Raw genomic sequence first — 15,079 nt, 5'->3', positions numbered from 1 at the left:
TTTTGCAGCTCTCTCCGGCTCCTTCCAATTGTCTCTTCCTATGAAGGAAATATCTCCATCAGGAAAGTTACTGGTCTACACCGTGTCCCCGTCTGGTAGAATGGCCGCAGACACCACACAAGTCCAAGTGCCCGTATTTCTCAAGCATAAGGTGAGTGTCAGTACGTGTCCCCTCATAACGTGTCCGATCTTATAATTTGTCCGCTCTCATATCCGCTCCTATAATGTGTCCGCTCTCCTATATCCGCTCCTATAATGTGTCCGCTCTCCTATATCCGCTCCTATAATGTGTCCGCTCTCCTATATCCGCTCCTATAATGTGTCCGCTCCTATATCCGCTCCTATAATGTATCCGCTCCTATATCCGCTCCTATAATGTGTCCGCTCTCCTATATCCGCTCCTGTAATGTGTCCGCTCTCCTATATCCGCTCCTATAATGTGTCCGCTCCTATATCCGCTCCTATAATGTGTCCGCTCTCCTATATCCGCTCCTATAATGTGTCCGCTCCTATATCCGCTCCTATAATGTGTCCGCTCTCCTATATCCGCTCCTGTAATGTGTCCGCTCTCCTATATCCGCTCCTATAATGTGTCCGCTCTCCTATATCCGCTCCTATAATGTGTCTGCTCTCCTATATCCGCTCCTATAATGTGTCCGCTCTCCTATATCCGCTCCTATAATGTGTCCGCTCCTATATCCGCTCCTATAATGTGTCCGCTCTCCTATATCCGCTCCTATAATGTGTCCGCTCCTATATCCGCTCCTATAATGTGTCCGCTCTCCTATATCCGCTCCTGTAATGTGTCCGCTCTCCTATATCCGCTCCTATAATGTGTCCGCTCTCCTATATCCGCTCCTATAATGTGTCCGCTCTCCTATATCCGCTCCTATAATGTGTCCGCTCTCCTATATCCGCTCCTGTAATGTGTCCGCTCTCCTATATCCGCTCCTATAATGTGTCCGTTCCCGTATCCACTCCTATAATGTGTCCGCTCTCCTATATCCGCTCCTATATCCGCTCTCCTATATCCGCTCCTATAATGTGTCCGCTCTCCTATATCCGCTCCTATAATGTGTCCGCTCTCCTATATCCGCTCCTATAATGTGTCCGCTCCTATAATGTGTCCGCTCCTATATCCGCTCCTATAATGTGTCTGCTCTCCTATATCCGCTCCTGTAATGTGTCCGCTCTCCTATATCCGCTCCTATAATGTGTCCGCTCCTATATCCGCTCCTATAATGTGTCCGCTCTCCTATATCCGCTCCTATAATGTGTCCGCTCCTATATCCGCTCCTATAATGTGTCCGCTCTCCTATATCCGCTCCTATAATGTGTCCGCTCTCCTATATCCGCTCCTGTAATGTGTCCGCTCTTCTATATCCGCTCCTATAATGTGTCCGCTCTCCTATATCCGCTCCTATAATGTGTCCGCTCTCCTATATCCGCTCCTATAATGTGTCCGCTCCTATATCCGCTCCTATATCTGCTCTCCTATATCCGCTCCTATAATGTGTCCGCTCTCCTATATCCGCTCCTATAATGTGTCCGCTCTCCTATATCCGCTCCTATAATGTGTCCGCTCTCCTATATCCGCTCCTATAATGTGTCCGCTCCTATATCCGCTCCTATAATGTGTCCGCTCCTATATCCGCTCCTATAATGTGTCCGCTCTCCTATATCCGCTCCTGTAATGTGTCCGCTCTCCTATATCCGCTCCTATAATGTGTCCGCTCTCCTATATCCGCTCCTATAATGTGTCCGCTCTCCTATATCCGCTCCTATAATGTGTCCGCTCTCCTATATCTGCTCCTATAATTTGTCCGCTCTCCTATATCCGCTCCTGTAATGTGTCCGCTCTCCTATATCCGCTCCTGTAATGTGTCCGCTCTCCTATATCTGCTCCTATAATTTGTCCGCTCTCCTATATCCGCTCCTATAATTTGTCCGCTCTCCTATATCCGCTCCTGTAATGTGTCCGCTCTCCTATATCTGCTCCTATAATTTGTCCGCTCTCCTATATCCGCTCCTGTAATGTGTCCGCTCTCCTATATCCGCTCCTGTAATGTGTCCGCTCTCCTATATCCGCTCCTGTAATGTGTCCGCTCTCCTATATCCGCTCCTGTAATGTGTCCGCTCTCCTATATCCGCTCCTGTAATGTGTCCGCTCTCCTATATCCGCTCCTGTAATGTGTCCGCTCTCCTATATCCGCTCCTGTAATGTGTCCGCTCTCCTATATCCGCTCCTATAATGTGTCCGCTCTCCTATATCCGCTCCTATAATGTGTCCGTTCCCGTATCCACTCCTATAATGTGTCCGCTCTCCTATATCCGCTCCTATATCCGCTCTCCTATATCCGCTCCTATAATGTGTCCGCTCCTATATCCGCTCCTATATCCGCTCCTATAATGTGTCCGCTCCTATATCCGCTCCTATATCTGCTTTCCTATATCTGCTCCTATAATGTGTCCGCTCTCCTATATCCGCTCCTATAATGTGTCTGCTCTCCTATATCCGCTCCTATAATGTGTCCGTTCCCGTATCCACTCCTATAATGTGTCCGCTCCTATATCCGCTCCTATATCCGCTCTCCTATATCCGCTCCTATAATGTGTCCGCTCCTATATCCGCTCCTATATCCGCTTTCCTATATCCGCTTTCCTATATCCGCTCCTATAATGTGTCCGCTCTCCTATATCCGCTCCTATAATGTGTCTGCTCTCCTATATCCGCTCCTATAATGTGTCCGCTCCTATATCCGCTCCTATATCTGCTTTCCTATATCCGCTCCTATAATGTGTCCGCTCTCCTATATCCGCTCCTATAATGTGTCTGCTCTCCTATATCCGCTCCTATAATGTGTCCGTTCCCGTATCCACTCCTATAATGTGTCCGCTCCTATATCCGCTCCTATATCCGCTCTCCTATATCCGCTCCTATAATGTGTCCGCTCCTATATCCGCTCCTATATCCGCTTTCCTATATCCGCTTTCCTATATCCGCTCCTATAATGTGTCCGCTCTCCTATATCCGCTCCTATAATGTGTCCGCTCTCCTATATCCGCTCCTATAATGTGTCCGCTCTCCTATATCCGCTCCTATAATGTGTCCGCTCTCCTATATCCGCTCCTATAATGTGTCTGCTCTCCTATATCCGCTCCTATAATGTGTCCGCTCTCCTATATCCGCTCCTATAATGTGTCTGCTCTCCTATATCCGCTCCTATAATGTGTCTGCTCTCCTATATCCGCTCCTATAATGTGTCCGCTCTCCTATATCCGCTCCTGTAATGTGTCCGCTCTCCTATATCCGCTCCTGTAATGTGTCCGCTCTCCTATATCCGCTCCTATAATGTGTCCGCTCCTATATCCGCTCCTATATCCGCTCTCCTATATCCGCTCCTATATCTGCTCTCCTATATCCGCTCCTATAATGTGTCTGCTCTCCTATATCCGCTCCTATAATGTGTCCGCTCTCCTATATCCGCTCCTATAATGTGTCCGCTCTCCTATATCCGCTCCTGTAATGTGTCCGCTCTCCTATATCCGCTCCTATAATGTGTCCGCTCTCCTATATCCGCTCCTATAATGTGTCCGCTCTCCTATATCCGCTCCTGTAATGTGTCCGCTCTCCTATATCCGCTCCTATAATGTGTCCGCTCCTATATCCGCTCCTATAATGTGTCCGCTCCTATATCCGCTCCTATAATGTGTCCGCTCTCCTATATCCGCTCCTATAATGTGTCCGCTCCTATATCCGCTCCTATAATGTGTCCGCTCCTATATCCGCTCCTATAATGTGTCCGCTCTCCTATATCCGCTCCTATAATGTGTCCCTCCTCTCTTCATGTCTAGGTCAGTCTAAAGTTCTCGGAGGATGAAGTTCTGCCCGGCTCAAGCACGAAGTTGCAGCTTCAGGCCAATGGCGGCTCCCTGTGTGCGCTGCGCGCGGTGGACAAGAGCGTTGTGATGATGAAACCTGAGGCTGAACTGAGCGAGAGCAAGGTACAAGAGAGCGATATACTGCACTGAATATCATACAGGAGCCTCCGCACCGAAACCTAAAGTGGAACCTATAGAGAGAAACTATAATGGAAGGGTCGGCACGACCTGGCCAAATACCTGATCATGTGAATGAGGCCTAAGAATAATATCTTCATAAAGTCATAAAATAAGAATGTTACTTCTGTGCTTACAGATAAAGAATATGGTGACACCGAAACGCACAACTATAAATACAGGGGGTCCGGACTACAACTACTGCCGGGATAAGAGGCGAGAGGAGGAGAATGACCGCCAAACCGCCGATTCTGTAGGTCCCTGGGGATGGTGGGGAGGATACTCGTATGCCGAGAAAAAGAAGGACGTCAAGGATATCATTCAGGTCAGTGACACCTAGTGATGATCACATGGATATACTGCACAGTACTACTTCTCTTGTATATATGGACAGTGCACAGTACTACTTCTCTTGTATATATGGACAGTGCACAGTACTACTTCTCTTGTATATATGGACAGTGCACAGTACTACTTCTCTTGTATATATGGACAGTGCACAGTACTACTTCTCCTGTATATATGGACAGTGCACAGTACTACTCCTCTAGTTCTGTATATATGGAGAGTGCACAGTACCACTTCTCTAGTCCTGTATATATGGACAGTGCACAGTACCACTTCTCTAGTCCTGTATATATGGACAGTGCACAGTACCACTTCTCTAGTCCTGTATATATGGACAGTGCACAGTACCACTTCTCTAGTCCTGTATATATGGACAGTGCACAGTACCACTTCTCTAGTCCTGTATATATGGACAGTGCACAGTACCACTTCTCCTGTATATATGGACAGTGCACAGCACCACTTCTCTAGTCCTGTATATAGGGACAGTGCACAGTACTACTTCTCTAGTCCTGTATATATGGACAGTGCACAGTACTACTCCTCTCCTGTATATATGGACAGTGCACAGTACCACTTCTCTAGTCCTGTATATATGGACAGTGCACAGTACTACTTCTCTAGTCCTGTATATATGGACAGTGTACAGTACCACTTCTCTAGTCCTGTATATAGGGACAGTGCACAGTACCACTTCTCTAGTCCTGTATATATGGACAGTGCACAGTACCACTTCTCTAGTCCTGTATATATGGACAGTGCACAGTACTACTTCTCTAGTCCTGTATATATGGACAGTGTACAGTACCACTTCTCTAGTCCTGTATATAGGGACAGTGCACAGTACCACTTCTCTAGTCCTGTATATATGGACAGTGCTCAGTACCACTTCTCTAGTCCTGTATATATGGACAGTGCACAGTACCACTTCTCTAGTCCTGTATATATGGACAGTGCACAGTACCACTTCTCTTCTCCTGTATATAGGGACAGTGCACAGTACCACTTCTCTAGTCCTGTATATATGGTCAGTGCACAGTACCACTTCTCTAGTCCTGTATATATGGACAGTGCACAGTACCACTTCTCTAGTCCTGTATATATGGACAGTGCACAGTACCACTTCTCCTGTATATATGGACAGTGCACAGTACCACTTCTCTTATCCTGTATATATGGACAGTGCACAGTACCACTTCTCCTGTATATATGGACAGTGCACAGTACCACTTCTCTAGTCCTGTATATATGGTCAGTGCACAGTACCACTTCTCTAGTCCTGTATATATGGACAGTGCACAGTACCACTTCTCTAGTCCTGTATATATGGACAGTGCACAGTACCACTTCTCCTGTATATATGGACAGTGCACAGTACCACTTCTCTTATCATGTATATATGGACAGTGCACAGTACCACTTCTCCTGTATATATGGACAGTGCACAGTACCACTTCTCTAGTCCTGTATATATGGTCAGTGCACAGTACCACTTCTCTAGTCCTGTATATATGGACAGTGCACAGTACCACTTCTCTTATCCTGTATATATGGACAGTGCACAGTACCACTTCTCCTGTATATATGGACAGTGCACAGTACCACTTCTCTAGTCCTGTATATATGGGCAGTGCACAGTACCACTTCTCTAGTCCTGTATATATGGTCAGTGCACAGTACCACTTCTCTAGTCCTGTATATATGGACAGTGCACAGTACCACTTCTCTAGTCCTGTATATAGGGACAGTGCACAGTACCACTTCTCTTCTCCTGTATATATGGACAGTGCACAGTACCACTTCTCTAGTCCTGTATATATGGACAGTGCACAGTACCACTTCTCTAGTCCTGTATATATGGGCAGTGCACAGTACCACTTTTCTAGTCCTGTATATATGGAGAGTGCACAGTACCACTTCTCTAGTCCTGTATATAAGGACAGTGCACAGTACCACTTCTCTAGTCCTGTATATATGGACAGTGCACAGTACCACTTCTCTAGTCCTGTATATAAGGACAGTGCGCAGTACCACTTCTCTAGTCCTGTATATATGGACAGTGCACAGTACTACTTCTCTAGTCCTGTATATATGGACAGTGCACAGTACCACTTCTCTAGTCCTGTATATATGGGCAGTGCACAGTACCACTTCTCTAATCCTGTATATATGGACAGTGCACAGTACCACTTCTCTAGTCCTGTATATATGGACAGTGCACAGTACCACTTCTCTAATCCTGTATATATGGACAGTGCACAGTACCACTTCTCTAGTCCTGTATATAAGGACAGTGCACAGTACCACTTCTCTAATCCTGTATATATGGACAGTGCACAGTACCACTTCTCTAGTCCTGTATATAAGGACAGTACACAGTACCACTTCTCTAGTCCTGTATATATGGACAGTGCACAGTACCACTTCTCCTCTCCTGTATATATGGATAGTGCACAGTACTACTTCTCTAGTCCTGTATATATGGACAGTGCACAGTACTACTTCTCTAGTCCTGTATATAAGGACAGTGCACAGTACCACTTCTCCTCTCCTGTATATATGGATAGTGCACAGTACTACTTCTCTAGTCCTGTATATATGGGCAGTGCACAGTACCACTTCTCTAATCCTGTATATATGGACAGTGCACAGTACCACTTCTCTAGTCCTGTATATATGGACAGTGCACAGTACTACTTCTCTAGTCCTGTATAAAAGGACAGTACACAGTACCACTTCTCTAGTCCTGTATATAAGGACAGTGCACAGTACCACTTCTCTAGTCCTGTATATATGGACAGTGCACAGTACCACTTCTCTAGTCCTGTATATATGGACAGTGCTCAGTACCACTTCTCTAGTCCTGTATATATGGACAGTGCACAGTACCACTTCTCTAGTCCTGTATATATGGACAGTGCACAGTACCACTTCTCCTGTATATATGGACAGTGCACAGTACCACTTCTCTAGTCCTGTATATATGGACAGTGCACAGTACCACTTCTCCTGTATATATGGACAGTGCACAGTACTACTTCTCTTGTATATATGGACAGTGCACAGTACTACTTCTCTAGTTCTGTATATATGGACAGTGCACAGTACCACTTCTCTAGTCCTGTATATAAGGACAGTGCACAGTACCACTTCTCTAGTCCTGTATATATGGACAGTGCACAGTACCACTTCTCTAGTCCTGTATATATGGACAGTGCACAGTACTACTTCTCTAGTCCTGTATATAGGGACAGTGCACAGTAGCACTTCTCTAGTCCTGTATATATGGACAGTGCACAGTACCACTTCTCCTCTCCTGTATATATGGACAGTGCACAGTACCACTTCTCTAGTCCTGTATATATGGACAGTGCACAGTACCACTTCTCTAGTCCTGTATATAAGGACAGTGCACAGTACCACTTCTCTAGTCCTGTATATATGGACAGTGCACAGTACTACTTCTCTAATCCTGTATATATGGACAGTGCACAGTACCACTTCTCTTCTCCTGTATATATGGACAGTGCACAGTACCACTTCTCTAGTCCTGTATATATGGACAGTGCACAGTACCACTTCTCTAGTCCTGTATATATGGACAGTGCACAGTACCACTTCTCTAGTCCTGTATATAAGGACAGTGCACAGTACCACTTCTCTAGTCCTGTATATATGGGCAGTGCACAGTACCACTTCTCTAGTCCTGTATATATGAACAGTGCACAGTACTACTTCTCTTCTCCTGTATATATGGACAGTGCACAGTACTACTTCTCTAGTCCTGTATATAAGGACAGTACACAGTACCACTTCTCTAGTCCTGTATATATGGACAGTGCACAGTACCACTTCTCCTCTCCTGTATATATGGGCAGTGCACAGTACCACTTCTCTAGTCCTGTATATATGAACAGTGCACAGTACTACTTCTCTTCTCCTGTATATATGAACAGTGCACAGTACTACTTCTCTAGTCCTGTATATATGAACAGTGCACAGTACTACTTCTCTTCTCCTGTATATATGAACAGTGCACAGTACTACTTCTCTTCTCCTGTATATATGAACAGTGCACAGTACCACTTCTCCTCTCCTGTATATATGGACAGTGCACAGTACCACTTCTCTAGTCCTGTATATATGGACAGTGCACAGTACCACTTCTCTTCTCCTGTATATATGGACAGTGCACAGTACCACTTCTCTAGTCCTGTATATATGGACAGTGCACAGTACCACTTCTCCTGTATATATGGACAGTGCACAGTACCACTTCTCTAGTCCTGTATATATGGACAGTGCACAGTACCACTTCTCCTGTATATATGGACAGTGCACAGTACCATTTCTCTAGTCCTGTATATATGGACAGTGCACAGTACTACTTCTCTTGTATATATGGACAGTGCACAGTACTACTTCTCTAGTTCTGTATATATGGACAGTGCACAGTACTACTTCTCTAGTCCTGTATATATGGACAGTGCACAGTACTACTTCTCTAGTCCTGTATATAAGGACAGTGCACAGTACCACTTCTCCTCTCCTGTATATATGGACAGTGCACAGTACCACTTCTCTAGTCCTGTATATATGGACAGTGCACAGTACCACTTCTCTTCTCCTGTATATATGGACAGTGCACAGTACCACTTCTCTAGTCCTGTATATATGGACAGTGCACAGTACCACTTCTCTTCTCCTGTATATAAGGACAGTGCACAGTACCACTTCTCTAGTCCTGTATATATGGACAGTACACAGTACCACTTCTCTAGTCCTGTATATATGGGCAGTGCACAGTACCACTTCTCCTGTATATATGGACAGTGCACAGTACTACTTCTCTTGTATATATGGACAGTGCACAGTACCACTTCTCTAGTCCTGTATATATGGACAGTGCACAGTACCACTTCTTTAGTCCTGTATATATGGACAGTGCACAGTACCACTTCTCTAGTCCTGTATATATGGACAGTGCACAGTACCACTTCTCCTGTATATATGGACAGTGCACAGTACCACTTCTCTAGTCCTGTATATATGGGCAGTGCACAGTACCACTTCTCTAGTCCTGTATATATGGACAGTGCACAGTACCACTTCTCTAGTCCTGTATATAGGGACAGTGCACAGTACCACTTCTCTTCTCCTGTATATATGGACAGTGCACAGTACCACTTCTCTAGTCCTGTATATAAGGACAGTGCACAGTACCACTTCTCTAGTCCTGTATATATGGGCAGTGCACAGTACCACTTCTCTAGTCCTGTATATATGGACAGTGCACAGTACTACTTCTCTAGTCCTGTATATATGGACAGTGCACAGTACCACTTCTGTAGTCCTGTATATATGGACAGTGCACAGTACCACTTCTCTAGTCCTGTATATATGGACAGTGCACAGTACTACTTCTCTAGTCCTGTATATAGGGACAGTGCACAGTACCACTTCTCTTCTCCTGTATATATGGACAGTGCACAGTACCACTTCTCTCCTGTATATATGGACAGTGCACAGTACCACTTCTCTAGTCCTGTATATAGGGACAGTGCACAGTACCACTTCTCTTCTCCTGTATATATGGACAGTGCACAGTACCACTTCTCTCCTGTATATATGGACAGTGCACAGTACCACTTCTCCTCTCCTGTATATATGGACAGTGCACAGTACCACTTCTCTAGTCCTGTATATATGGACAGTGCACAGTACCACTTCTCTAGTCCTGTATATATGGACAGTGCACAGTACTACTTCTCTAGTCCTGTATATAAGGACAGTGCGCAGTACCACTTCTCTAGTCCTGTATATATGGACAGTGCACAGTACCACTTCTCCTCTCCTGTATATATACACAGTGCGCAGTACCACTTCTCTAGTCCTGTATATATGGACAGTGCACAGTACCACTTCTCTAGTCCTGTATATATGGGCAGTGCACAGTACCACTTCTCTAATCCTGTATATATGGACAGTGCACAGTACCACTTCTCTAGTCCTGTATATATGGACAGTGCACAGTACCACTTCTCTAGTCCTGTATATATGGATAATGCACAGTACCACTTCTCTAGTCCTGTATATAAGGACAGTGCACAGTACCACTTCTCTAGTCCTGTATATATGGATAGTGCACAGTACTACTTCTCTAATCCTGTATATATGGACAGTGCACAGTACCACTTCTCTAGTCCTGTATATATGGACAGTGCACAGTACCACTTCTCTAGTCCTGTATATATGGACAGTGCACAGTACCACTTCTCTCCTGTATATATGGACAGTGCACAGTACTACTTCTCTAGTCCTGTATATATGGACAGTGCACAGTACCACTTCTCTAGTCCTGTATATATGGACAGTGCACAGTACCACTTCTCTAGTCCTGTATATATGGACAGTGCACAGTACCACTTCTCTAGTCCTGTATATATGGACAGTGCACAGTACTACTTCTCTTGTATATATGGACAGTGCACAGTACCACTTCTCTAGTCCTGTATATATGGACAGTACACAGTACTACTTCTCCTGTATATATGGACAGTGCACAGTACCACTTCTCTCCTGTATATATGGACAGTGCACAGTACTACTTCTCTAGTCCTGTATATATGGACAGTGCACAGTACCACTTCTCCTCTCCTGTATATATGGACAGTGCACAGTACTACTTCTCCTCTCCTGTATATATGGACAGTGCACAGTACCACTTCTCCTCTCCTGTATATATGGACAGTGCACAGTACCACTTCTCTAGTCCTGTATATATAGACACTGCACAGTACCACTTCTCTAGTCCTGTATATATGGACAGTACACAGTACTACTTCTCCTGTATATATGGACAGTGCACAGTACCACTTCTCTAGTCCTGTATATATGGACAGTGCACAGTACCACTTCTCTTGTCCTGTATATATGGACAGTGCACAGTACTACTTCTCTTCCACTGTATATATGGACAGTGCACAGTACTACTTCTCTAGTCCTGTATATAAGGACAGTGCACAGTACCACTTCTCTAGTCCTGTATATAAGGACAGTGCACAGTACCACTTCTCTAGTCCTGTATATAAGGACAGTGCACAGTACTACTTCTCTAGTCCTGTATATATGAGTAGTGCACAGTACTACTTCTCTAGTCCTGTATATATGGACAGTGCACAGTACCACTTCTCTAGTCCTGTATATATGGACAGTACACAGTACTACTTCTCTAGTCCTGTATATAAGGACAGTACACAGTACCACTTCTCATGTCCTGTATATATGGACAGTGCACAGTACCACTTCTCCTGTATATACGAACACTGCACAGTACTACTTCTCTTGCACCCTCTCCTCTGTATCAGTGATGGCTTCCTCTTCTTCTCCTCCTCAGGAGATGGACGTCTTCTTCCTCACCAGTTTGGACATTGTCGCTCCCACCACCTGTTCTTGGCGCAGTAAGTAATCCCTATATATTGTACATTACTGTGCACGATCCTGAGGGTGACGGCCGCACCAGGGATTCTTCCATCACCAGGTAAGTGGCGCAGTGACTGGTCCAGGCTCATCTTCTGCTGTCTGGACAGACCCGCCTGCTGTGCCCCCTGTATTGCCCTAGTGTGGGTTGTGCCAGTGATGCCCCCTCAGATACCCCTATTACCCCAAGTGGGGATGGAGGAATATTTCTCAAGATGTGTACATGTGAGATAGAGCACTTGTGACCGCTGACAAGTTCCCGTCATTGTGGTCCATGCACTGAGCCCACCTATGATGTGGCGGCACACCTTTACAGCCAGTGGGGTCACCACTTATGGGGGTTCTCTAAAACTAGTGGTGCATCTCATCATTTATGGTGTAAAATATCTGCGGACCTCACATTTCAGGAACAGCTAAATCAGCTCTACAGCAACCCCATATCTCAGCTACCAGGAGTATACGGAGAGGAAAGGGGGTATCGTAGATCATGATGGTCACCTGTCCTATAGGGTCTAGTTCTGCTGATGTGCACAATTGGGTCGTCTCCATGGACTGTGACTTGTGTAGGGTCATGTCCATGGACTGTGACTTGTGTAGGGTCATGTGTATGGACTGTGACTTGTGTAGGGTCATATCAATGGACTATGACTTGTGTAGGGTCATGTCTATGGACTGTGACTTGTGTAGGGTCATGTGTATGGACTGTGACTTGTGTAGGGTCATATCAATGGACTATGACTTGTGTAGGGTCATGTCTATGGACTGTGACTTGTGTAGGGTCATGTCCATGGACTGTGACTTGTGTAGGGTCATGTGTATGGACTGTGACTTGTGTAGGGTCATGTCCATAGACTGTGACTTGTGTAGGGTCATGTGTATGGACTGTGACTTGTGTAGGGTCATGTCAATGGACTGTGACTTGTGTAGGGTCATGTCCTTGGACTGTGACTTGTGTAGGGTCATGTGTATGGACTGTGACTTGTGTAGGGTCATGTCTATGGACCGTGACTTGTGTAGGGTCATGTCAATGGACCGTGACTTGTGTAGGGTCATGTCAATGGACTGTGACTTGTGTAGGGTCATGTCTATGGACTATGACTTGTGTAGGGTCATGTCTATGGACCGTGACTTGTGTAGGGTCATGTCAATGGACTGTGACTTGTGTAGGGTCGTGTCCTTGGACTGTGACTTGTGTAGGGTCGTGTCCTTGGACTGTGACTTGTGTAGGGTCATGTCCATGGACTGTGACTTGTGTAGGGTCATGTCTATGGACTGTGACTTGTGTAGGGTCATGTCCTTGGACTGTGACTTGTGTAGGGTCATGTGTATGGACTGTGACTTGTGTAGGGTCATGTGTATGGACTGTGACTTGTGTAGGGTCATGTCCATGGACTGTGACTTGTGTAGGGTCATGTGTATGGACTGTGACTTGTGTAGGGTCATGTCCTTGGACTGTGACTTGTGTAGGGTCATGTGTATGGACTGTGACTTGTGTAGGGTCATGTGTATGGACTGTGACTTGTGTAGGGTCATGTCTATGGACTGTGACTTGTGTAGGGTCATGTCCTTGGACTGTGACTTGTGTAGGGTCATGTCCTTGGACTGTGACTTATGTATGGACTGTGACTTGTGTAGGGTCATGTCCTTGGACTGTGACTTGTGTAGGGTCATGTCCATGGACTGTGACTTGTGTAGGGTCATGTCTATGGACTGTGACTTGTGTAGGGTCATGTGTATGGACTGTGACTTGTGTAGGGTCATGTCCTTGGACTGTGACTTGTGTAGGGTCATGTCCTTGGACTGTGACTTGTGTAGGGTCATGTATATGGATTGTGACTTGTGTAGGGTCATGTCAATGGACTGTGACTTGTGTAGGGTCATGTCCATGGACTGTGACTTGTGTAGGGTCATGTCTATGGACTGTGACTTGTGTAGGGTCATGTCCATGGACTGTGACTTGTGTAGGGTCATGTCCATGGACTGTGACTTGTGTAGGGTCATGTCCATGGACTGTGACTTGTGTAGGGTCATGTGTATGGACTGTGACTTGTGTAGGGTCATGTCTATGGACTGTGACTTGTGTAGGGTCATGTCCATGGACTGTGACTTGTGTAGGGTCATGTCCATGGACTGTGACTTGTGTAGGGTCATGTCTATGGACTGTGACTTGTGTAGGGTCATGTGTATGGACTGTGACTTGTGTAGGGTCATATCAATGGACTGTGACTTGTGTAGGGTCATGTCCATGGACTGTGACTTGTGTAGGGTCATGTGTATGGACTGTGACTTGTGTAGGGTCATGTCCTTGGACTGTGACTTGTGTAGGGTCATGTGTATGGACTGTGACTTGTGTAGGGTCATGTCTATGGACCGTGACTTGTGTAGGGTCATGTCAATGGACCGTGACTTGTGTAGGGTCATGTCAATGGACTGTGACTTGTGTAGGGTCATGTCTATGGACTATGACTTGTGTAGGGTCATGTCTATGGACCGTGACTTGTGTAGGGTCATGTCAATGGACTGTGACTTGTGTAGGGTCATGTCAATGGACTGTGACTTGTGTAGGGTCATGTCCTTGGACTGTGACTTGTGTAGGGTCGTGTCCTTGGACTGTGACTTGTGTAGGGTCATGTCCATGGACTGTGACTTGTGTAGGGTCATGTCTATGGACTGTGACTTGTGTAGGGTCATGTCCTTGGACTGTGACTTGTGTAGGGTCATGTGTATGGACTGTGACTTGTGTAGGGTCATGTGTATGGACTGTGACTTGTGTAGGGTCATGTCCATGGACTGTGACTTGTGTAGGGTCATGTGTATGGACTGTGACTTGTGTAGGGTCATGTCCTTGGACTGTGACTTGTGTAGGGTCATGTGTATGGACTGTGACTTGTGTAGGGTCATGTGTATGGACTGTGACTTGTGTAGGGTCATGTCTATGGACTGTGACTTGTGTAGGGTCATGTCCTTGGACTGTGACTTGTGTAGGGTCATGTCCTTGGACTGTGACTTATGTATGGACTGTGACTTGTGTAGGGTCATGTCCTTGGACTGTGACTTGTGTAGGGTCATGTCCATGGACTGTGACTTGTGTAGGGTCATGTCTATGGACTGTGACTTGTGTAGGGTCATGTGTATGGACTGTGACTTGTGTAGGGTCATGTCCTTGGACTGTGACTTGTGTAGGGTCATGTCC

At 45.7% G+C, this 15,079-nt stretch overlaps 1 protein-coding gene across 1 annotated transcript in view; it reads left to right on the top strand.

The window, feature by feature from the left end:
• The window catches only part of LOC142187076 (alpha-2-macroglobulin-like protein 1), a 114,220-nt gene that overhangs the window by 25,548 nt on the left and 73,593 nt on the right, over positions 1–15,079 (top strand). Inside the window, exons 14-17 of the mRNA XM_075261440.1 lie at positions 9–151; positions 3,856–4,005; positions 4,199–4,384; positions 11,804–11,867. Coding sequence (XP_075117541.1) covers positions 9–151; positions 3,856–4,005; positions 4,199–4,384; positions 11,804–11,867 — 543 coding nt within the window. The remainder of the gene's footprint in view (positions 1–8; positions 152–3,855; positions 4,006–4,198; positions 4,385–11,803; positions 11,868–15,079) is intronic.

The sequence above is a fragment of the Leptodactylus fuscus genome, unplaced genomic scaffold (assembly GCF_031893055.1).
Source record: "Leptodactylus fuscus isolate aLepFus1 unplaced genomic scaffold, aLepFus1.hap2 HAP2_SCAFFOLD_133, whole genome shotgun sequence".
Classification (NCBI taxonomy): domain Eukaryota; kingdom Metazoa; phylum Chordata; class Amphibia; order Anura; family Leptodactylidae; genus Leptodactylus; species Leptodactylus fuscus.
This window is presented reverse-complemented; position numbering and strand designations above follow the sequence as displayed.